We start from the raw sequence: 23,111 nt of genomic DNA, 5'->3' as shown, positions 1-23,111 counted from the left end.
ATGAACACAATGCTGTAATTGAGTTCTGAGTAATGCAAAAAAGTGGCTTTGTGTCCTGTTTTTTTTTTGTTTAAAAAAATTGAACAGTTAAGCTTTTTGCATTTTTACAACTGTTTTCCTCATAGAACAGGCATAGCTCAGATTTGAAATATGCAATAAGTTTATTCCATGTAAAAATAGCTTTCCATGTAGTCAGTTCACAGTACAACAGTAAATAGAGAAATGTTTCAGTTTGATAAGTTGTAACACTAGTTAAGCCTGTGGTGAAGCTAGAAAAATAAGTGGACTAGGGCCAGACTGATTTGGAGGAATTACTTTCAAATGGAATTTTGACAGGAACATAAGTAATGCTAACTCTGACTTATCAAGTCATTGCTCCTCAATAGTACACAAACACAGCGCAGCGTCTGGACGCTTCTCAAATAAAACGGAACGACTGTTGTCATAGCGGTGGCGGACTCTTTTAGCTGACGGACAACGGACAACTAGCTACTTAGCGGCCGCTGGAAACAAAACCTGGCTTCAAAGAAAATTCTCATGTTACACAGAGAAGCCTTGGTTGTATCTGGTTCACCGCGTAGCTAAACATCTCCTTTCAGTTTTAGACTGTCCGCTATTTTCTTCCGGAGGCTGAAAGTTTCGCGGTGAAAATGGGAGTACCGAAATTTTACCGCTGGATATCGGAGCGCTATCCGTGTCTGAGTGAAGTTGTGAAGGAGCACCAGGTAGGAAACAGCGCTGACTGCCGTTAGCTTCACCGTCCACTGTTCCCGAGAGCCGCGGCGTTAGCGCAGCTAGCTGTTTGCTAACAGCGAGCTAAATCTAGCGGGCCGGTGAAGTTTTATTCCACGTAGCTTCCCAATGTTTCCCCGACGAGTGGACAGTTCTCTTGTTGTTAGACACCTTTTACTTCATCACTTTATCAAACACTAAATAGACATAACGTTATTAACAAAATTCCTGCACTATGTAGCGAACTATTTTGGTCATCTGCAAGCATATCTTCTCATTGAACAGGTCAAAGTGAATATAGAAAATATGTTACCACCAAGTAGTTCACGTTCTCGTAAGGCAAGAACTTACTGAACAATAATAAACCCCTCACAGCCAGCTAGCTAAGTAACTTTATGCTAATAAGAGATGTCTAAACGCTGCTGATAATTCTCTGTACTTTGCAACGTTTGAAAAGTAGTTTAGAATGCTATAGTTATGTGATGAACGTGTAGTTGAGATAACTTATCAGTGTATTTTCTTGTAATTTACCGGCACTGAAGGGGACCCGAGTGACCTAGTTCCTTTTGTAGTAAGGAGGCTCGTATTTCAGTGTTTGAGCGGTAGTTTCATCAGCTGGACGTTGTTCAGTGTCGCTCTCATTGCGTAAGACAGCTTTGGTATATTTATGAAAGCAATAACAAGACCTTTTATTCTACTAGATCTGAATTAGATAACAATGGATATGGGAAAGTATGTTGCATGCTAGACTTGAAACATTTGAAATCACCCCGCAGGAACACTTTCAGAAACACAGAAACGATGTAGGTTCCCTTTTTTCTACATGTCTGGCGTTATGAAAAGGCTGGAGGAACACAAGATTGCTTTTGATGACTAACACGTACAAGTTCATGTTTATACTCATCGCAGACCACAAAAATCCAGAAAACTCTACACAGAAAGTTTTTTTTTATTGTTAACAGATGAATTTCAAAGAACTAAGAAATAACCAATTACAAACCAGTCACTTTACAGAAATATTACAAAACGTACTTTGCAATCCACACCCTCAGCCCTCTTATTTAAATACACATGTGGAATCTAATGCAAACCAGTTCAACATCTCTGCCGTGAACTCCGTTTTTCTGCGACTATTACCTTTCTGTTTTTGTTTAAGTTGTCAAAAAGGTGACAATTCTGTTTTATGTTAGCCTAATTTTCTTATGTTAGCTAACCCTAATATTGTGTTTATTCTATTAACATAAATAACAATTCTGTGAATTCAGTACTAAATATTAAGTACTCATTACCTTTGCTTATGTCAACAAAAATTTAAATCTACACGTTTCACAGAAGTAAAGTTTGAATATCATTGCATTTCACATGATAAGGCACAGAGTGATTTTGGTATACACAGATAATGCATTTGTTATTTGTCTGTTTCTCACTTCAGATTCCTGAATTTGACAATCTCTACCTGGACATGAATGGCATCATCCACCAGTGCTCTCACCCGAACGACGAGGATGTCCACTTTCGCATCTCTGAGGAAAAGATTTTCGCCGACATCTTCCATTACCTGGAGGTGCTCTTCAGGATCATCAAGCCTCGCAAGGTCTTCTTCATGGCTGTGGATGGTGTGGCACCGAGAGCAAAAATGAACCAGCAGAGAGGACGCAGATTCAGGTTGAGAAGGATACATTTATTCTGAAAAGTCTGTCTGTCTGTCTGTCTGTCTGTCTTTGTTGTCAGATCGTTTTACTTATTTTTATTATTAATAATAAATTATTGGGCAGCAAAGTGGCTCGGTGGTTAGCACTATCATCTTGCAGCTGGAAGGGCCTGGGATCTTTCTGCGTGAAATTTGCACGTTCTCCTTGTGCATGTGTGGGTTTTCCTCGGGAACTCTGGCTTCCTCCCACAATCCAAAGGTCAATTGATAATTTAAAATTGTCCATAAGTGTGAATATGAGTGTTCTTGTTTGTCTCTATGCAGGATAGATTGGAGACCTGTCCAGTGTGTCCCCTGTCTTCGCCCTAAGTCAGCTGGGATAGACTCTTAATGATGATTAAGCGATGCATAAATATTGGATGGATGGATAATTAATTGTTGTAGAAGCATTTTAACCCCATGAGAGATGTTAAAAAACATTTCTGTCAATACTTCTACATAATTAGTAAATATAGGATGTTGGCAGCAGCTTTTATCAACTTGACCAAATAAAGAAATGGAATTTTATTAGCATGCCTGCACTATTATGTTGATTCCGAACTGTAAATAATTCCACGTTCTCTTTTTGTTATCTGATTAGCGCGTCAGCTCTGTTTGCAAATATATTTCTGCAATGTCTGGTGGTATAATTGGAAGCCCAAGTAATGTATGATTTCCTAAAATGGTAGAATAAGGCTCAAATGGACTCCAGCCAAAATCCTACATTTTCTGCTTTGGTTTAAAAGAGTGAAGGAATCGGCCTACAGGCAGACTGAGACTGAGTTTGACCTGCTGTCTTTTCTTTCTACCTGTGTGTGTGGGTGGTTGTCTGTGTGTCTAGGTCCGCCAAAGAAGCAGAGGAAAAGATAAAAAAAGCTCTGGATAAAGGAGAGGTGCTTCCCACAGAGGCTCGCTTCGACTCCAACTGTATCACTCCTGGTAGGAACGCTTTAAAGCGTCGCCAAAATGAACATCACACATTAAAACAGATAAAAGGAACTCTTTTTCCTTTATTTTTCTTTCCTGTATTGACTGTTTTACACAGTCTGTCATTACCACATTACTACAGATGTGTTAACTGATTGTTTCTAGCCATTTAGCATATGGCGCTGGCTTGCATACTGAAAAAGGAGACTGGATATAGAAGGACATCCTGATATTTTCGGCACACTAGAGTTGACATACTATGTACTGGAAGATTGTATATGTTTATCTGGCATGCTGTACAGTAGGGCTTTAGGGGTATTGGAACACACCCCCTGTTTTTGGTTTGATTGACAACTTTCACACTAACCAAAATAAACTGAACCAAACAGACTCAGATGTTTAGATTAGTTTAGGTTTTCTTGTTTATTGTAATCATTAACCGTTGTCAGTAAAATTACATAGTTTTGACCACTGATATGTTTTATATCATGCAGACATATCACATGCAAACATTCCTTTTCTGTGAAAGTTGACCACAACTCCTTTAATAACATATCCCTTTTCCAGGCACTGATTTCATGGCGAGACTTCAGGAACAGCTCAAGTACTTTGTCCACAACAAGCTCTCCAATGATAAGCTGTGGCAGAATGTCAGAGTCTACCTGTCTGGTCACGAGGTGTGTGTGTGTCTGTACAGCTACTAATGTAAAGTAACTGAACATTTAATAATTGGTCGCATGAAGTTTTGCCAGCAATCAGTAACCGTGAGATTCCGTAACAGCTTAAGTCAATAATGCTTGTATTAAGTTTGTATTTATCTTCCTTATAGACACCAGGGGAGGGAGAACATAAAATCATGGAGTTTATTCGGTCTGAGAACAGCCAGCCAGGTCATGATCCCAACACCCGACATTGTCTGTATGGCCTGGATGCGGATCTGGTATGTTTGGGACTTGGATATGGAGGTACATTGTTAGTCAAACCCTCTGTGGATGCTCACTCTGTCTTTCGCTCTGTGTTGTAGATCATGCTGGGCTTAACCAGCCATGAGCCGAATTTCTCCTTGCTCAGAGAGGAAGTCCGCTTTGGAGGGAAGAAATCCCAGAAAAGGTTCTTCTCCTTCTGATCATTTCAATACTTGTCTTTTTTCTTCTCTTTCTTGTTATTTGCATTCTATCAGTTCTGTCATACTCTGTCCTGCCATTTTCTTTTGTGAAACCAACTCTTCTCGTTTTTCAGGATAACGGCTCCAGAGGAGACAACTTTTCACTTGCTTCACCTGTCACTGATGAGAGAGTACATAGATTATGAGTTCTCTGCGCTCAAGGTGAGACACACACTCAGAAAAGTAATTAGAACAAAAAATGAAAGATTTCAGTGCGAATGGAGGTTTTAGTAGTTTTTGGAAAGTTTTTACTTGAATATATGACATGTATTCACAATTCCTATCATGTCTGTGGGTGTTTTTCAGAATCAGATGGGTTCTAGTTATGACTTGGAGCGAATAATAGACGACTGGATTCTAATGGGCTTCCTCGTCGGAAACGATTTCATCCCTCACCTCCCTCATCTTCACATCAATCATGATGCTTTGCCATTGCTGTACAAGACGTATATCAGTGTGCTACCCAGCCTGGGGGGTGAGCTGCACACACACACGCACACACACACACTCAGACACACAACGATCAACAGTATTTTGGTTTGGTTTCTATTTAGTGTTTCAAATGTGTTGTTGGATTCAAGTATTACATTTGTACTCATCCAGCTGGTTAAATGTTTTTTACGTGTTAAACATTATAATATAGAAACATGTCTGTCATCTGTACTGTGAAATACATTTAAAATCTAAACAGAATCATTTTTTTCTAACTTAGGTTATCTGAATGAGAACGGCAACCTAAACCTCAGAAACTTTGAGAGATACATGGAGAAGCTTGCGGAGGTAAGACATTTATACGTATAGTATGAAAGTACAATAATTTTATATATACATTTTGCATTATCTGCTATTATAATCGTTCTTCTTATTACAATAACTGTTATTATTATTGCTGTTGATGTTCTGTTTTCTAAGTCCAATAGTTATTTATTGTTTGTTATGTGTGTACCATTATTTTTATAAACTTTTAATAAAAGGTGTTATGACAACATCTATTCCAGAATACACCAGTAATAAAATCCCCATTTCCTTCTTCCCTCCAGTTCGATCGGGAACATTTTAGCGAAGTGTTTGTGGACCTGAAGTGGTTTGAGAGTAAAGTTGGTAACAAATATCTGAACGAGGCAGCTGGACTGGCAGCTGAGAAGGAAGCTGCCAGCAAAGACACCAACAAGAACGAAGTGAGGATGCAACGACTAAAAGAAACTCCATTCTTTCAAAGCTGTCTTGTATCAAATATGTATTTCCTTTAACTGATGACTCCTATGTTTTGCCATGTGTGTAGGATTCAGCCCTCTCTCTGGCAGCTCTGACCTCATCAGAACAAGTGATTGGAGAAGGAAAAGGAGCAGATGAGGAGGAGGAAGAAGATGACATGTTTGAAACTGAGTTCAGACAGTACAAACGCACATACTATATGACCAAGATGGGCGTGGATGTAGTGTCTGAGTGAGTATAAACACACAAACACCCACACACACACAAATTAGTTAAAGGATAAAGCACAGATCACAAATATTGAAGCCAGCTGCTTCTATGTATCCTCACTTTACTTGAGGGTAACCTGCAAAGCCTTCAGTGTAAAAAAGTGACCACTGTAGTCATTAACTTTAATTTTTGAGACAACTTTGAATTTGGTTGTCTCATCTGTCAGCTCTTGAGGTGAACCAATCAATTTGTTGCTCACTAAAATCATGTTGAATGCCTGAACAAAACCAAAAATGGTTCATTGTGCGACCGAACAAAATTTAAACTAAAATCCCCATTTTAGTTTTTGTAATGGAACCCCTCAGTGCTTTAATCCACAACATTTTATACATCAAGAATCATTTGGAATTGGTAGAGTGGCAGTTTTAGTAAAGATTTTACTTTTAATGTTCATAGACATATCTTTGGCTGGTTGTGATTTTCAGTGTATTCACTCTCAGCAGGTCAGAGAAAGATTACTGGCCCTGTTTTAATCATGCAAAGCAGTGGGTGTTGGCACAAGTATTGAGTGGGTGTTTCCAAGCGCACCTGCTATTGTATTTCTTGGAGACGCAGCGGTACAAAATGACAAAGAGCTGGATGAAGTGGAATGTAGAGAATAATTAACTGACTGTGTTAATAAACACACTGTCAGCACATTTACGTCACTGATCTTACAGCTCTGAACCAACGGAGCCAGTCACAGTGATGCATGATGACAGCAGTGTCACCGATAAAGACACTTCTTCAGGAAATTGTATTGATGTCACAAATGTGACACGGGAACACAAATCTGCACCCAGAGGCATGTGATCTGTTTGTTGATAGAAAAATAATTTTGTGATGCTTTTTTATTTTGCTCACATTGTAAGCAAGTACATTAGAACAGCAGCATCTACATCTTAATGCATTTCAAGAATTAAATATGAACTGTTAAACTCTTATAGTGTAATTTCTTGCACAACTAAAGGCCAAACACACAGTTATTCTGTCGCAGCTGTAGCACACTGCCCCCTACTGTTTAATTAAACAATTTTATTCACATTTTAACCATTATTGCCTTATGGATATTCATTTACTTTAATCTTGTTCTCCAAATCATCACATTGACAGATCGGTGGGGACATTATGCCAGAAACAGACATGGTTCAGAGACATCTATATTTAGTATGTTCTTAGACCCGGTAATAAGAGCTAAAAATAGCAACAACTCGCTTCCTCTCCTCCTACCTGTACACCATGTGCCCTGTACCTGGCAGCAGAACAGCACACAGGTGGGCAAAGTGAATTTCAAAGTCAGGAAAATCCAAGTGCTGCCACACCACAGAATTATTGCCCACATCATCGCATCAATTTGCACTTCATAAGGCACCTTAAACTATGTTTTCATCCTCCATTTACAGCGAGTTTCTGGCCAAGCAAGCCAAGTGTTATGTGGAAGGTATCCAGTGGATTCTCCACTACTATTACCATGGAGTCCAGTCCTGGAGCTGGTGAGTACTGCTTTCTTTCACATTATTTATGCACTGTTCTTTGTTACTTTTCATTCAAGGAGAAGCCAGATAATATAATGCAATCTTTTGAGAATCCGCGGCATGTGGTGTAATGTTTGAGATGGGTAGCTTTAGTGAATGGTGCAGTGTTTCAGAAACATAGAAACCAAATCTGAAGAGTGGAATGTTATCAAATGTCATCAAATGTTGCATTTTTTTTAATCCATCTTGAATTTTTCTGTATACTAGGTACTACCCCTTCCACTACGCTCCGTTCCTGTCTGATATCAGGAATATATCAGAGTTGAAGTTGACCTTTGACCTTGGAAAACCCTTCATGCCCTTCCAGCAGCTGTTGGCAGTCCTGCCTGCTGCCAGCATGGAGCTGCTGCCTGAGTGCTACAGGGTAACAAACTCCTGTCCAAGTGTACACTCTGACGCACATACAGAAGATCTACGACGTGCAGATACAATTTATTGCAGACGTGTTTAAATTAAACTAGACCTCAGCTAGAAACCAAAGCTAGAAACATATGTAAAGACGGCTAAATTACCAAATTATGAAAGTTGTGCAGCGTTTAAACACAAATGGATGTTAATATATTCTGTATTGATGTTTCAGCACCTGATGACCAGTGAAAGGTCACCCATCATTGAGTACTACCCTCTTGACTTCAAAACTGACCTCAATGGCAAGCAGCAAGAATGGGAAGCTGTTGTGCTCATTCCTTTCATAGATGAGGTACGTACACACACACCCGGTGCCAAATAGTGGCACAGTTACGTCACAAAAGTTGAACTGGGTAACCTTGTAACTACGTATATGTTTTGTGTGCATTAAACAGAGGTGCTTACTGGCCGCCATGGAGCCCTGCAATGACAAGCTGTCGAAAGGAGAGAAGGCCAGGAATCGTCACACAGAGTGTGCAGTCTACTCGTATGACCACGAACTAGACTTCACATACACCTCCACCCTGCCTCAGCTGTTTCCTAACATCATCCACTGTCATGTCAGGTACTGTGCAAACACACACTAATGCTGCTCTGTCTGTCTTAAATGATCCTTGTTAATTCTGTGTTTAGATTGATGACACATTGAGATGTCTTATTTTTTCTGCTAGCTTTTTTGTGCGCTTGTCTATGAGTCACCCAAACACAGGCAATAAAAAGCAGCTGTTATACCTGCTCGGTGCGCAGTAAGCTCCGTGTTCACTGCGGGTTTATTGTATTGTGGTGTTTGGATGTTACAGGAAAGCAAACATCCCTATGGACGCTTGGCAAGTGCAGCTAGACCACGTCAGCAGGCGCGTCGACCGCTCGGCTCTGTACTTCTGCGGCTTCCCCACCTTGCAACACATCAGACACAAGGTGGGTGGGTGTGCATGAAAGCACAGTGCAGCTGTGTTGAAAGCAAACCATTTAATAGTTTAAGTTGAACGCCTGTCGAAACCAACTTGTAAATCTGCTGAATTTCACAGTAGCAGCTTGTTTGGTTTATTTCTCTGAAATGCAGTAATAAAGAAGCAATAAGCATAGAAATGTAAATGTATGCAGCAGATTTTTACAATGCTTCCTCTTTGTGTCTCTCTTCCTCGGACTCATTTACTGTCATTTAGTTTTATAAAAAGAAGAGCGGGGTGGTCGTTTTCCAGCAGAGCAGCAGAGGGGAGAACATGATGCTGGATATCCTCCATTCCCAGGACGGGGAAACGGTGAGCTTTTGTTTGTGTTTGTAGACCTGGTTTAATAAAAGCCTAAACAATTTATTGCTTAGACTGTTTATAAAGAAATCGTGCTCTATCATACCTAAAAGGTGTGGGACTGTCAATTAGAAGCCTTCAGTTATCATCAGTTTCATTCATAGAAACATAAAAAAGATCTTCTTGTGCATACAAGTATATGTATAGGTATGCATTATCTTTGTGTGTGTAGGTGTGCAGTCTATGGCGTGCATGGCTTACTTTACATGCTTTGGTGCATTTTTACACTTAAATCTATTTACAAAAGGATCTTGAGAGACTGGGGATATATATGTCTTTTTACGGTTAATATTGTTGTTAACCAAGAGGAGGGTTTTGGAGACTGTGTAGGGATGGATTGGATTATAAATTATTGTAGTGCCTCAAAATGTTTGAGGTATGTTTCAGTGAACTACTCATGCCTCCAATTGTAGTCTTAATCATACAAAAACCCATCAAAGAAATAACTGAAAAAGTAATTACTGGTAATAGCATGACTGGATCTCTAAAATGGATTGCTTTTACCAGTTCTAATGTCGGCTTGTTTATGCCTGTGATGTACGGCTGTAACTTATTCTTGGCAGAAATCATTAAGACTTCTAAATAAGGTTTTATACTTTCAAATCGATCTGTGACAACTTCTAAAATCAACTTGCATGAAATGGCTGATATTTTAAAAGAAAAAAAAACTTGTAGTGTCAACAGTTGTCTCATTTGTCTCCTCTTTCCTCTGCATCTTTAGATATGTGATGATGTTGCCGCACAAGTACTGGGGAATTCTGTGTTTGTCAACTGGCCCCATCTAGAGGAAGCTCGCATCATTGCAGTTTCAGATGGAGAAACCAAGTAAGAATTGCTAGTGGGCTTTTGTTTTGTCATCAGACAGGAACTGATTAGTTTTCGCCTGTGTGTTAATTGTCAATGTATGAAGATAGCACTTTTTTTTTAGCTAATAAGAGAATAAATTAAAGGATTATATTTTGGAAATAAATAGATGCCACTCAGAAGATAGAATCTTACCCAAAGAATGTGTCTTTTTGTAACAAATGAAATCTTGTCCGCTGTTTTTCAGGTTTTATTTGGAGGAACCTCCTGGTGTCCAACGAGTATACGACAGACCGTCCAGTCCTCCTCCCACCAAAGTCACCTGCCTGTCCGACAAGGAGCAGAAAGAATGGGTGAAAGATGTCCAGGGAATCACTGAACAGTAAGGCACTCAAAACAATAAAACAAAAGACGCGTATTAGTTAATAGAGTAAACACTGTACGCATTTGTATGTATTTTCATGATTGGATTGTTGAAGGTTTTACTGTCTTGTTTTTTTTCTAAAGTTGTCATTTTGTGTGGCTACGTTTTAATGTGTATGTTTGTTTACTAGTTTGTTTTTTTCATTCTTCCAGTTTCTTGAAGAGGAAAGGCATCGTGGTGAATGAGACTGCAGTAGTTTTATATGGCCAGCTGCTGACAGGAAGGAAGTATGTTCCCAAAGCCAATGGGGTGGTGGAACTGGAGAAGCAGTGGTCCAAACAGGTCCTCCCTTTCGCCTACCAGACCGTGGTTAAGGTACCTGTACACACAAACCTCACAAAATCAGTTCATGGTTCAAACCTGATAACTTTGAGTCAGGAATTATTGTACTTAATTGTAAAGAGCATATAAGTATCTCACTTGTATACATTGAAACCTAGATTTTGTACTGAGCTGTTGTGTTTTCTTGCAGTGCCACCAAGCTGCAGACAATGCAGCCATGCTAGATAGGTTTAAACATTCAGTTACACCTTACAAATGCCATCAGTATGTTTCTGTTTATCACATGATTAGTGTTATGTAAAACAAAACAGGTGTACCACATGTGATTTAGTGATTGTGAAACTAAGTATCGTTTATGCTTAATATTGGTATCAAAAGTTAAGATTGTAGTATTGAGACCCCACTGATATAGATGGACAGTGATATAGCCCCTATTTAGTCAATTGCACTGAGACTTTCATCACTTTATTCTGATTCTTCCCTCATCCTCTCAGGACATCAAGGCCTTTTACTCCTCTCTGACCTGCTTTAAGAGCTTAGATGAGCTCTTCCCTCCAGCGACCACTGTCTTCATGGTGGGAAACCCGTACTACGGTGCCATGGGAGAGGTATGTTGTCAGTTCTCTGCTTCTGCTATGCCGAATGCTGTCAGAAGGAACCGTCCTATGTCTTGCTCCCAGGCTGTCTTAATTTAGTTTAAACTGCAAATTTCAGAACTGATTAAAGGCAAACTGATAAAAATGGCTTTCGGTGCTGAAGAAACGCAAAATGTGAACTTGCACAAACTGTTGGGTCTGTGAATATCTGAAAATGTGGACCCTCGGCTGGTTAAAATTCTAGAATATCTGTTAAAGGGGCGACACGGATATCAAGATTACATGCTCCTGCAACCAAATCTGGAGAATAAAAAAAAAAGATTTTGAAATTAAAGCTGCCACACATTGAAATATGAATGTGCATTTATTTATCCAGTATTCTTTTAAAATAATACCATCCCTACTTTCAAATTTCCTTTACAGGTGCAAGATTCTCAAGATGTCATCAAAGACGGGCGGGTACGAGTCGTCTTCAACGTGCCGTATGAGCCCCAGCTGGAGCACTTAATCCAGAATCAGCATGTAAGACACACACACTTGTGAAGTACCTCAGTTTAGATGTCCGTTAAGTTCTGAGAATATTTTCAATCCTCCCCCCTTTGTGTATATGGTGTAGAAATACTGTGTGAAGTATAATCCTGGATACGTTCTGGCCTCTCGTCTCGGCATCACCAGTTATCTCGTCTCCCGCTTCTCTGGAAGCATCTTCATTGGCAGAGGCTCTAAGAAGAAGTAAGTGTTTTTATATTTTGCTTGACTGGTAGTTGTTTGGCACTGCTTCGTCTCTGGTCTGATCTTTCCTTCTTCTTCCAGTCCCTGTGGGGAACAAAAAGCCAACGTTGGCCTAAACCTGAAGTTCAACAAGAAGAACGAGGAGGTTCCTGGATACACGAAGAGAACTGAAAAGGAATGGCTCTACTCTGCTGCTGTTGAAGAGCTGCTAGCTGAATACCTGGACAGGTAAAAAAAAAAAAAAAAGCTCATGTACCATCAGGCTGCTGCTGATTGAGATCCTTGTTGATGAGTTATTTGGTTTGTTTAACCCAGTTATGTTTAAAGTAGCATGCGCAATTATACCATGAATTGTTGTACAGTATGTATATGTGTAAAAGAGAACATGAGTAAATCAAGACAAAAACCTCCACAACTGACGATGTCTTTGTGTTTTCACAGGTTTTGTGAAGTTTTTGAAACAGTGTCCAGAAATAGTCACGATGATGTTTTCTATGAAGATGACATCTGGCCTGGAGAGGACCAGAACGGGTAAAACACACAGATACATTCTCATCCAACGCCAATACTATAAAGAGTTTTAAAAGGGATTTCAGATTGTTTTACCGAGTGAATTGTTTCAATGTTTATGTTTTTGTTACAATTCAGGGATTCTGCTGTAATTAACTTATTTTTGGATCATTATAGAGTACATAGCTGGTTCAAACAAGCTTAAGACACTGAGAGTTTTGAACCTGGATTACTACCATCTTGTTCTTGCACTAAGAGCTTTAGCCTACCATGAATAAGTAAAGTGTTTTCTCTAGCTTGACTTTTCTCGAATGACTGCTTTTTTCATTCACAGAATAATGTTTGAGAGTTTTTTTAATGGTGAATTAATGAATGAGCTTGATATGATTTGGTCACCCCACAGGGCAGAGAAGGTGTCTGAAATCACGTCATGGTTGAAAAGTCACCCAGTCAGCTCCATCAGCAGGACGTCATGTGACCTCCAAGTTCTGGACTCTGCCATCGTGGAGAGGATCGAGGATGCAGTGGACAAGGCCAAGGTGACTTTGGCAAACAGTTTCAATCCACCGCATACGTCCACCAGTTCCAAACATCAGAAATAGTCTCTGTGGGGCGACTCATTCCCACATCTGTCGTTATCCTCTCTACTTCCATCTCACTCTCACTGTCCATCTCCTAGGTTAAGAAGAGCACTAAGAAAGTCCGTGTGACAGTCAAACCTCATCTCCTCTTCAGGGTGAGAACATTTTGCCTTCATGTGTCATAACTTTATAGTAGTATGCAGTGAAATGGGCTCGTTTTGCTTCTTTTACTGACTTCTCGCACACTTCCATGTTTGTGTGTAGCCACTGGAGCAGCAGCAGGGTGTGGTTCCAGATCCAGATGCAGAATATCGACTGTTCGACAGAGTCGTCAACATCAGGGAGAGCTTCACCGTCCCACTGGGACTCAGAGGGACCATCATTGGCATCAAAGGAGGTGAGGACACCAGTTTCTTTCATCCATCGATTTCCTCGTGTATTCTATTAACATTATTCTCATTGTAAAAGTAGCGTAAGGTGTGTGCTTAACGTTGAGTCTTTGTATGTCTTCAGCGGAGCGTGAGGCCGAGGTTCTCTATGAAGTGCTGTTTGATGAAGAGTTTGCCGGAGGTCTCACCATCAGGTAATTAACTGTGCTCTGAGTGAATCTGCTGTGTGATTATTATAGCTGTAGTAATTAGTGATGACAATTTCCATTTTCAGCTCAGAGCAATTTGTGCAAAACCCATTTTTATCATTTCTGCAAGTTTTAGAAGATAAAAACTGCTTCTTATGTGGACCTTTTTTTTTAACCGATAGCAGTAATTATCTTGTTGAATCCCAGTTATAAACTCCTCTTGTGCTTCTTCAGGAATATTTACAATAGAAAGCTAAAATCTATTTAAGTGCTGTACCTTCATAAAAATAAGAAGAATTTTGAAATTCTATCTTGTAATAATGACATAGTATTCAGTTTATCACATTTTATTTCACAGTCTTGTGCTAAAATCCTTGTCTTTACTTTTCGCCCAAGTCAAGCTACACTCAATCAAAAACAGAATATTAAAATTTTTTGGCAATGTGTTTAAATTTTAAAGCTGAAATACCACATGCTCCGACCCTTTACTGTGACGAGGTTTCTACACCTTTATCAGAGAAATTATATTTTCTCATAATTGTCATTAAAACATAAAGTCTCCAGTTGTTATTTGCTTTACTGAATACAGTTTTCTTCCAGAAAAAAAACATATTGCATAAAATGTATAAAAATAAAACCTTTGCATAAAATATGTGTGTTCAGCACAAAACCTATATAAAGTGATTTAAATCAACTGTTTCCTGCTACTGATGAAACTCTAAATAGCTTTCCGGAATGGCGTGTCACTGCTTGAGTAAAACCCACCTGCTCTACGTCACACTGGTTTCTGAGCAGACATCTGACTGCTGTATTTCTGCTCTCTCAGGTGTACGTCTCCTCGTGGTTACCGCCTCCCTCCCTGTGCTCTGATCAACCTTTCCCATGGATGCCGAGTGGACCACACCTCCCACAAACTCACCGCTATCGTCAAACCTCAGCCTGTCGCCGGCGCCAACTACAACTCACACCGTCAGCTGGCGGGACTCAACCACTCTCCTCGTTCACCCTTTGTTCCCACGCAGGTAAGAGGGAGGAGAACGCACACAATACAGCCGCACAGGGTTTACCAGTTTTAAGTGACCAAAGGTTACTATGCAAGGTAACCTGCCTCACCTTACCAACTTCTCTCTGCTCATCTGCAGCATAACAACAAACATGGTGTGACAAAGGCTGCATCTCAGGGCAACAGAAGTTCTCCTTCTAAAGGTCCCATCCAGAAACAACAGGGGAAGGTAGATGCAGCATCATCAGTATTCAGCCCCTCTTCACTCCATTGTTATGTGTTTAGTACTTATATTCTGTCTCTGTCTCTATCCAGAGTAAAGATGAGTACAGCAATGTGTGGCAGTCTCTGCAGAACTCTGGCCCGCCTAACAAACCTCCAGCTCACTGGCAGAATAGTGTAAGTCTCAGTGTGTGTTTTGGTATCTTTAGTGAAAGAAAATGAGTACAAGTGTGACATGAACATACCTTACTGCCACCTGCTGATCGAGGACTGTGTACATTGTGATTTTCCAATTGCAGGAAGGAAATGCCCAACAAGGGAAGAACCAACATGCCGTCAAATCTGTGAGTACACAGACACACACACACAGAGCATAAAACTACACCTGATTCAGCTCAACTGGTTGAGATCAGGATGAGGCTTTCACACAAGAACCAGGAGATTAACAGCTTGTTAGCTTGAGCTAAAGAACTTCATGGTGTCATGTTGTAGCATTTCATTGATGTTAGCTGCAGCCTGATATAGTGCTTACTTTTGTGCCAGTTTACAACATTCAGAGCCTCGAACGTTCGCTAGCAGTAGCACCGATGCTCCTTACTGACATTTTCAGTAGTGCCACTTCAGTCAAAATGCAACACAATACAAATAGATTTTTCTATCTTTCTCCATCTTGCTTCACTATGGATACAGTCAGTTGTGTTGGTATGATTTTGGGTGCATGTAGATGTGTGCTGAATCATCATGTGCATGACTCTTGTTGACCTGTGTGTGTAACTTGCAGGCTCCTCCTGGTAGCATCAGACTGTTAAAGAAAAACGAAGATGCCAACTCCCTGTTCCCCTCACAGAACACGGCCAACAAGGTACACAAGCAGCCACTGACTTCTGACCTCCTCTTTTCCTGTTTGTTTAACCTCTCTGTAAGTTTTCTTTGCTTTAAGAGCGTTAGCATTGACAGTAGGTAGCAGCTCCAAAGCTTTGGAACAGACTTCCCTTTCTAATAAAATGTACTGCCTGCATTGATATTTACAATAACTTTTGGCTACTCGTAATGATCTTTACAGTTCGTGACCCTAATGAGGATTAAGAGGTGTATAGATAATGAATGGACGGATCTTACAAGTTGCTGTCCTCTTATGGTAGTTTTAGTGTTTTATTCTATTTTAATTACTTTTATACTTTTATATTTCCACAAATGTTTTTTGCAGCCTGCCTGATAACATGTAGCACTGTGGTCACCTCAGGGTTTTTTTTAATGTGCTATTTAAATAAATTTGATTTGGTCTGATTGACAGTTCTTCTATCCCCTTACATATTTCCCCTACTAAGACTACGACTGAATTTGAGGACCTCATTGCCAGTTTAAAGATCTCCAAAGGTAGTCAGCAAACCCCACCGCCTCCTGTACCTCCACAAGCACCCACGAACCAATCAGATGGCCCGTTGTCTCCGCAGTCTTTCGCCATGGTGAGTATCCGAGGCACTGATTGGTTGAGCTGAGAAATTTTAGCAGGTTGTGGAAGTTGTAGTAGAACTACTTAACATAAAAAATGACCTGTAGCTGAAGGATGCTGTTGTGTGCTGGTTGTTGCTGTAGAAGGGAACCCTGGTGCTGAAGGAGATGCTGAAGATTGACAGCACTGGATCAGGAAGCCCGTCCCCCCAAGAGACAGGAAACGCTACGCAATCAGCCGGTCAGCAGCAGAACAGGAGACGATCGTCCAAAAAACTAGGTACCAAACTGACACCACAGGAGCATCCAGTGTGATCAGATCCACAAACCAGCACTGTTGACTTTCAGTGTTTCATCACGTATGTTCTCTCTCCAGCTGCAATGATGAACACCCCCCACAACGACGCACCGATGCTGCCAACTCCAACGCCAGCTGGGCCTGCTAAAGCCGTGCTGAGTAGTAAGGTGTCGGAGCTGGCCTGTATCTGTGTGGGGTTGGGTATGGCACCGCCGGAGTTCAGCTTCATACGAAACAGACAGGTAACAGTGTGTATTAAGCTGGTTCTCTACAGCAAACGCCTAATGTTTCCCATCTTTCTCAACTGGCATAATAAATGCTCATTTGCTTTACTATTTGTTCCCACAGGGTCTAGTCGTGTGTCAGGTGAAGCTTTCCAACGGGCTGATGGTTCATGGTCCACAGTGCCAATCAGAAAATGATGCCAAGGAGAAAGCGGCCTTCTTTGCCCTCCAAAGACTGGTATATACACACACATATGTGAGCATTTTTACATACACTTTTTTGTAGATTTCTGTATAAGGCATGAGCACAGTTCATCTTGTGCACAATACAGTTTACACAAAGGCTGAATTTAATACTTTAAATGATGCACAGAAGATTAGAAGGACTATTAGAATAAAAAAAACATTAATAAAATGAAAAGAGGAAATTAAAGGAAGAACAAAAAAGGACTACACAATAGGAAACTCTGCTTATAGACTAAAGATTGGGATGTCTCTTCCTGCTTCACGCTCATGTTAAGCAAATGATGGTTGGATTGTTTTAATGGACACAATCAAGTTGCAGTTTGATCATCAAAGTAATTTTTTCAGTCTTCTGATATCATAAATGATGTCAAACCAGTCATCTGTTGTAGGTATTTTGTGGTCTGTTGCCACTTCCTAGTAATAGCAAACAGTCTTTAAAATGTCAGAAAATGTTAAAAAAAAAAAAAAAGTTTTCCAAAGCCTTAGATGACGTCTTAAAATGCCTTGCTTTGTCCATTAAACAAAGATATCTAGTTTACTGTCAGAGAGAAAAGAACCCAGAAAACTTTCACATTGAAGAAGCTAAAATCAAAGAATAATAAATAATTCTGTGTTGATATCTTTGTAATTTAACTATTGGTATAGCAGGTATGTCAGGTTTACATAAAGCAGCTGACAAATTGTCCATAGAAACATAAAAAAGTGTTTTTGACTCATCCTCTGTCTCCGCCCTCATGTTGATCTGTAGAACTCAGTGGGTTCGGGCTTCCCGCTCCCTCCTCCTCTATATCCAGGAGTTGGTCAGATACGACCTCCACCCATAGGAGCCATGACCCCCGTCTTCAACCAACAAGGTCAGTGTCTTCTTTCACAATGTGACTGTATGCAACTTCATAATTAAAAGTCTTTTTTTCTGAGAAGAAGCTGCTCTTCAACATTGGTCAGCATGACTCCTCAGAAGTCTTTTCTCTTTATTTGAAAGCATTTCTAACCTTCTGCTATTTTAGTGATGTTTCAGACCAACTCTATGTGTCACTTTTGCTGTCTTTTCTCTGTCATAGATCATTTGAGGCATTCTTGGGATAAAGAACCTTTTTTATGCAGTCATCTCATAGAAATGCTCTTTCTTTCTTTGTCCCAGGTGGTTTGCTGTTGCCCCCTCAGGGTTATGGTCCCGCCCCTCTGTGGGGAATGGCGCTGCCTCCTCACCACCACCAGAACCAGCCGTTCTACGGAGCAGCAGGGACCTTCCCCGGCGCCCAACGCCCTCAGCCTGCAACAACACTGCCCATCGGCTCCCACAACCAGTTCATCCCGTTACAAGTGAGATTACACAAACGCATGAACAGAGTGAGAATTTATATTTACTTGACCTGAACACAAGGACAATATTGAGGTACAGGCACTAATATTGTACATTTTCCTGCACTACATTTATTTCATAGCTTTACGTACTTTATAGGTTTAGTTTAAGAATACAAAATGCAGTCAGCGTATATATTATGATGTAATGTTTTAGATTAAACTTAAACTTTATTAATCCCTGTGGGGGGGATTCACAGGCTGCTCAGTAGATTAGTTGTATAACGTGGTTAAACCAACTTTACCATCTATAGTTATAATCCAATAACTTAATATAACATATGCCATTCTACGTAATGAATACTTTTACTTTTGGTACTTTTTGATAATATAAGACAAGACAAAACTTGATTAATGCTGACGGAAATTCTGGTGATAGCTATTAAACTACATCGCATGAGGGTGAATGCGGTGCCTAGATAAGATACATTAAAGACTTCAATTAAACAAGCGTACAGTGCTGGGCTCTGATTGGCTCAAGTGACAGTAGCATCAGTCTCCTCTGTCTCCAGTGTGTACCAGCATCTGTAATCAATAATCATTTTGCTGATAATTCTTGTGCACTCGATCTCAAGGTTAAATGTCACTTTCTACACTGTGATGTTGCTTCTTTTCTCTAAGTGCAGCATTTGAGCGTTTCTTCCACGTCTTGGCTCTGACAGGTGACTAAGAAACGAGTATCAGCCAACAAAAAGAACCAAGAAACTCGTGAGTTCTACAGCGCCGCCCAAATCGTTGCCAAGAACCAATCGCAGAAAGCCCAGAACCAGCCGTCTGGCCACTCGCTAGCTCAGAGCGAACCCCAGAGCGGTAAAATGGGCCAGCCTCACCAACACGCCGCCAACAGCGACCCCTCCTCCTCCCATCCTGGACTGCTTGACGCCGTTTCCATGACGACAGCAGCCCCACACACGCCCCCTCGACAGAACGCGCCGGCAACAGGCCACACCCCCGGCTCCGCCTCCAAGAGGAGGCACAGGAAGTTGGCGGTGAACTTCGAGGCAGCTAAAGTGTCGGAGTGATGAGCTCTTGTGCGTCTGTGTGTGTTTGTGTGAGGAGAGGGAGGTGTGTCTTGTGTTTTTAAGCTGCTGTTTTGTAGCCCGACTCGGCAAAGAGCAGCTTCAGTCAGGAACTCAGAGCAAACTTTGGATTCTCCCACTTTTCCTCTGTCGTCTGGCCAAAACACAACTCAAAAACATCAAGCATAAGAGACGTCCGTCGTCTATCCGCCTCCTCAGTGACGATCAGAGCCTGTCGTAGAGCGATATTCCCCCAAAATGGCTTTTTAAAGCTGATGTACGGCCAGTGTGAGCCCACAGGCTGCCGTACAGTTTGCTCACTGATGTGGAAGGGCAGAGTGCATTCTGGGATGCAGCCAAAGGTCTGTTTTTTTTTTTTTTCTTCCTCTCGATCACATTACTAGTGCTCTGCTCAGAACAGCTAAAGGAAAAAGTGTTTATTGCAGCATTTTCTGTTGGTTGTTGTAGACATTAAGTGATCAGCTTTGCTAACATTGTACTCAGCCAGTCAGGACGGTTGTACTGGTGGTGAACAAAAGAGAAACCAAAGCATTGGATTACCTATTAATCTTTAGTTTCTCTATGAACTGGTCATCCAAATGGCAAAGACGCCTGTAAAATTCACCCACAGTCTAAACTAATGCCTTAAAATGTCTTGTTTTGTTGACACAACAGTCCAGAATGCAGACATTTAGTTATGAAAAGGAAAAGCATAAAAAAGAAGAACAAGTTCATATATTAATTTTCCTCAAAAAAAAGACTAAAGAATTTATTTAGCTGCAGATTATTTTTCATTAAGTACCGCAGCCATAGTTGTTGCTAAAACTGAGTTTGTTCTAAACCTGATTGTCTTGATGCTCGTGTTTTTGGGACAGATTATTAGCCCTGACGTTTACAGTGTTATCTTAGCTGAAAAAAGCCTAAAGCTACCAAAGTAAAAGTCGTAATAAACTATTTGCTTTAGCTGCTTGAGTAGAGAGAGACTTTGAAACAGTCTTCTGACTAAATTTGCTTTACAAAGACTTAAAAACGCCTTGTAGTGAAGAAGCGAAACACTGCCTTAAAGGTGCTTTGTCTTCATAAAATATCTGTTTTAGAGAAAATCCCCAGCATGTTTAAACCAGATGGAGTAAATTCAAAGAAAGGAGGGTTGTTGTGGTATTATTTACGCAGAGATACAGGCCTTCTAATGTGACTGTTTGGATTAAAACCTACGAGTTCTGTCAGGTTTGGATTATTCCGACCAACACCGAGGAGCTCTTTTAATGATTCTTTAGCTTTTTGATCAGTCTTCTCCACAGCCTTTCTTTTTCTTTTTCTTTTTCTCTCAGAGTTTTAAACTTTTTATGGCTCCAAAGTACAAAAGCTGAATGCACACTGCCTTCACACACGGCAGAATTATGTGGAAATTTTTCAAGTTTGACCACACACATACAGCACACACGCACACACACAGCACACACACAGCACACACACACACACACACACACACACACACACACACACACACAACACACACACACACAGCACACACACAGCACACACACACACACAGCACACACACACACACACACATACAGCACACACACACACACACACACACACACACACACACAGCACACATACAGCACACACACACACACACACATACAGCACACACACACACACACAGACACACAGCACACACACACACACACAGCACACATACAGCACACGCACACGCACACATACAGCACACTCACACACACACACACACACACACACACATACAGCACACTCACACACACACACACACACACACGCACACATACAGCGCACACACACACACACACACACACACACACACAGCACACATACAGCACACACACACACGCACACATACAGCACACTCACACACACACACACACACACACACACATACAGCACACACACACACACACACACACACACACACACACACACACACACACACACACACACACAGCACATTTCCACTGCACAGTTGTTCCACCAGCACATCTTCTATCATTAAAACCACCTGATCTGTCACATTTCCTCTGTATCTCTGTTGGACCGACAGAAAGATTTTCACTGCCAGAGTTTCCAAAAGCATCTTCGTACAGAATCAGTCAAACTTTGAAAGATTCCCGCGGTGTTCTGTGGTCGTGTGAAACGGCCCAATGAACATTTACTTTCTGTTTTTACTCGGGCTGCAAACAACAAAAGTTATCTTTATTGATTAATTGATTCATTTTTTAATAGTAGCTTGTCCAAGGTGATCACGCCGAATGTTTTTCCACCCAAAAAGACATTTTATTGATCAGTAATTTGTAATTTATTAGGTTTTTGAATGTGGAACCAGTGGATGACAATGTTTTTTTTGTGAATGTGGAAGCTCAAAGAATTAATATGACTGTTTGTTCTTGACATTGTCAGTAGAAGAGAATAAATGCGAACCAACGATGAGAATTTTATTGATTTTTATGGATAAAATTCAAGTATAGTTTGTATTTGCCAAAAGTTTTGATTCCACTGATACTTGTGTTGTAGTCGTACCTTAGTTGTCTATCAGTGGTGCAGGGCACAAACTGATGAGCTTCCATAACATATTGATCAGTTATTCTGATCAGGTGTAGACTCTGATATGTGGAGATGCTTATTTTTGAATCTGTAAATGTAGCCAAAAAAAAAAAAAAGAAGTCTGTGTACCGTTAATCCAAAACATGCCTCTGAGATGCTTTTGGGAGCATTTTCCAAATTTTGAATTGGTGCTTTTCTGAAGACGTTTTAAATTCTGGCCTTTATTATCCACCTCGACACAACACACACACACACACACACACACACACACAATATCTTTCCATTTTAAAGATTTCTTTTTTCAAATTATGGATTTTATTGATGCCCTTTTTATAGATGCTCTTGGGGTCTTTTGTAAGCAACCTGACTTACTAATCCTTTCAATAATGTTGTGTGGCGACTAAAGCAGCCGTAGTATTTCCTTTGTCCTCGTTTTGAGAGACGCAGGCCGACAGCATGTTTTGCTTGTTTATTTTTTTTTGTTTTTGTTTGGTTTTTAAGGCTGACACCCTGGGACTGAAGTCTACGAGGCTCTGGTGCAATAAGGGGAGGTTTTAAAACTTTTGGGGTTTTTTGGAAATTGAAGCACACCTGTTGTAAATGTGTTGTTTTTTTTTGGGGGGGGGGGGGGATGAAACAAAAAAGTGTCTATGAAAAGATAAAAATAAATTTGCAGGTTTGATTCAGGAATGTGCTGTACAGATCCATTTAATAATAAAGGGAATCTTTTGTTAAGACGTGGCTGATTCTTTTACTCCTGGTACTTTTGTCTGATCTTTATTGTATTATTTCTGGGATGTTTTGCTAAAAAAATGAGGACAGTTTGAGCTTATGACTTCTGGAAAGAAACGTACATTAGTGGTGTAGTTCATATGGGAGTTGGGTCGAAAATGTGGACATCAGAAGTTTCACTCTGAATCTTTTTTTTCCACATTTTCAAGCTTTCAAAATGGGTCAATTTTGACCCG

The 23,111-nt window shown here is 40.5% G+C and overlaps 1 protein-coding gene across 2 annotated transcripts; it reads left to right on the top strand.

The window, feature by feature from the left end:
- Positions 1–451: 451 nt before the first annotated feature.
- Positions 452–22,878, top strand: xrn1 (5'-3' exoribonuclease 1). Of its 2 annotated transcripts, none has more exons than XM_022191663.2 (41): positions 452–725; positions 2,165–2,397; positions 3,264–3,361; positions 3,917–4,026; positions 4,179–4,289; positions 4,374–4,459; positions 4,589–4,676; positions 4,821–4,989; positions 5,227–5,294; positions 5,555–5,692; positions 5,797–5,960; positions 7,382–7,471; positions 7,721–7,877; positions 8,094–8,213; positions 8,317–8,486; positions 8,722–8,839; positions 9,088–9,183; positions 9,953–10,056; positions 10,283–10,417; positions 10,612–10,774; positions 11,236–11,349; positions 11,761–11,859; positions 11,954–12,069; positions 12,151–12,297; positions 12,511–12,600; positions 12,983–13,118; positions 13,259–13,315; positions 13,425–13,557; positions 13,674–13,743; positions 14,564–14,759; positions 14,880–14,969; positions 15,056–15,139; positions 15,262–15,306; positions 15,744–15,824; positions 16,291–16,428; positions 16,559–16,694; positions 16,791–16,954; positions 17,061–17,174; positions 17,931–18,036; positions 18,324–18,505; positions 19,207–22,878. In XM_022191663.2, the coding sequence occupies exons 1-41, from the start codon at positions 651–653 to the stop codon at positions 19,564–19,566; spliced, it is 5,151 nt and encodes a 1,716-aa protein (XP_022047355.2). In that variant the 5' UTR covers positions 452–650; the 3' UTR covers positions 19,567–22,878. The 2 variants fall into 2 exon arrangements, with proteins under 2 accessions (XP_022047355.2, XP_051809201.1); XM_051953241.1 differs by having other exon boundaries at positions 17,061–17,192.
- The last annotated feature ends 233 nt before the right edge of the window (positions 22,879–23,111 follow it).

The sequence above is a fragment of the Acanthochromis polyacanthus genome, chromosome 9 (genome assembly GCF_021347895.1).
Source record: "Acanthochromis polyacanthus isolate Apoly-LR-REF ecotype Palm Island chromosome 9, KAUST_Apoly_ChrSc, whole genome shotgun sequence".
NCBI classification, from domain to species: Eukaryota; Metazoa; Chordata; class Actinopteri; family Pomacentridae; genus Acanthochromis; species Acanthochromis polyacanthus.
Note: the sequence above shows the minus strand (reverse complement) of the source record. Positions and strands in the feature narration are given on the sequence as shown.

What these genes read in the sequence shown, in the direction of transcription:
- xrn1 (XM_051953241.1), top strand. Translation starts at nt 651, where the DNA reads ATGGGAGTACCGAAATTTTACCGCTGGATATCGGAGCGCTATCCGTGT. An exon ending in TCTACCTGTCTGGTCACGAG is followed by an intron (nt 4,027 to 4,178) that starts GTGTGTGTGTGT and finishes TCTTCCTTATAG; the next exon opens with ACACCAGGGGAGGGAGAACA. An exon ending in ACCAGTTCATCCCGTTACAA is followed by an intron (nt 18,506 to 19,206) that starts GTGAGATTACAC and finishes TGGCTCTGACAG; the next exon opens with GTGACTAAGAAACGAGTATC.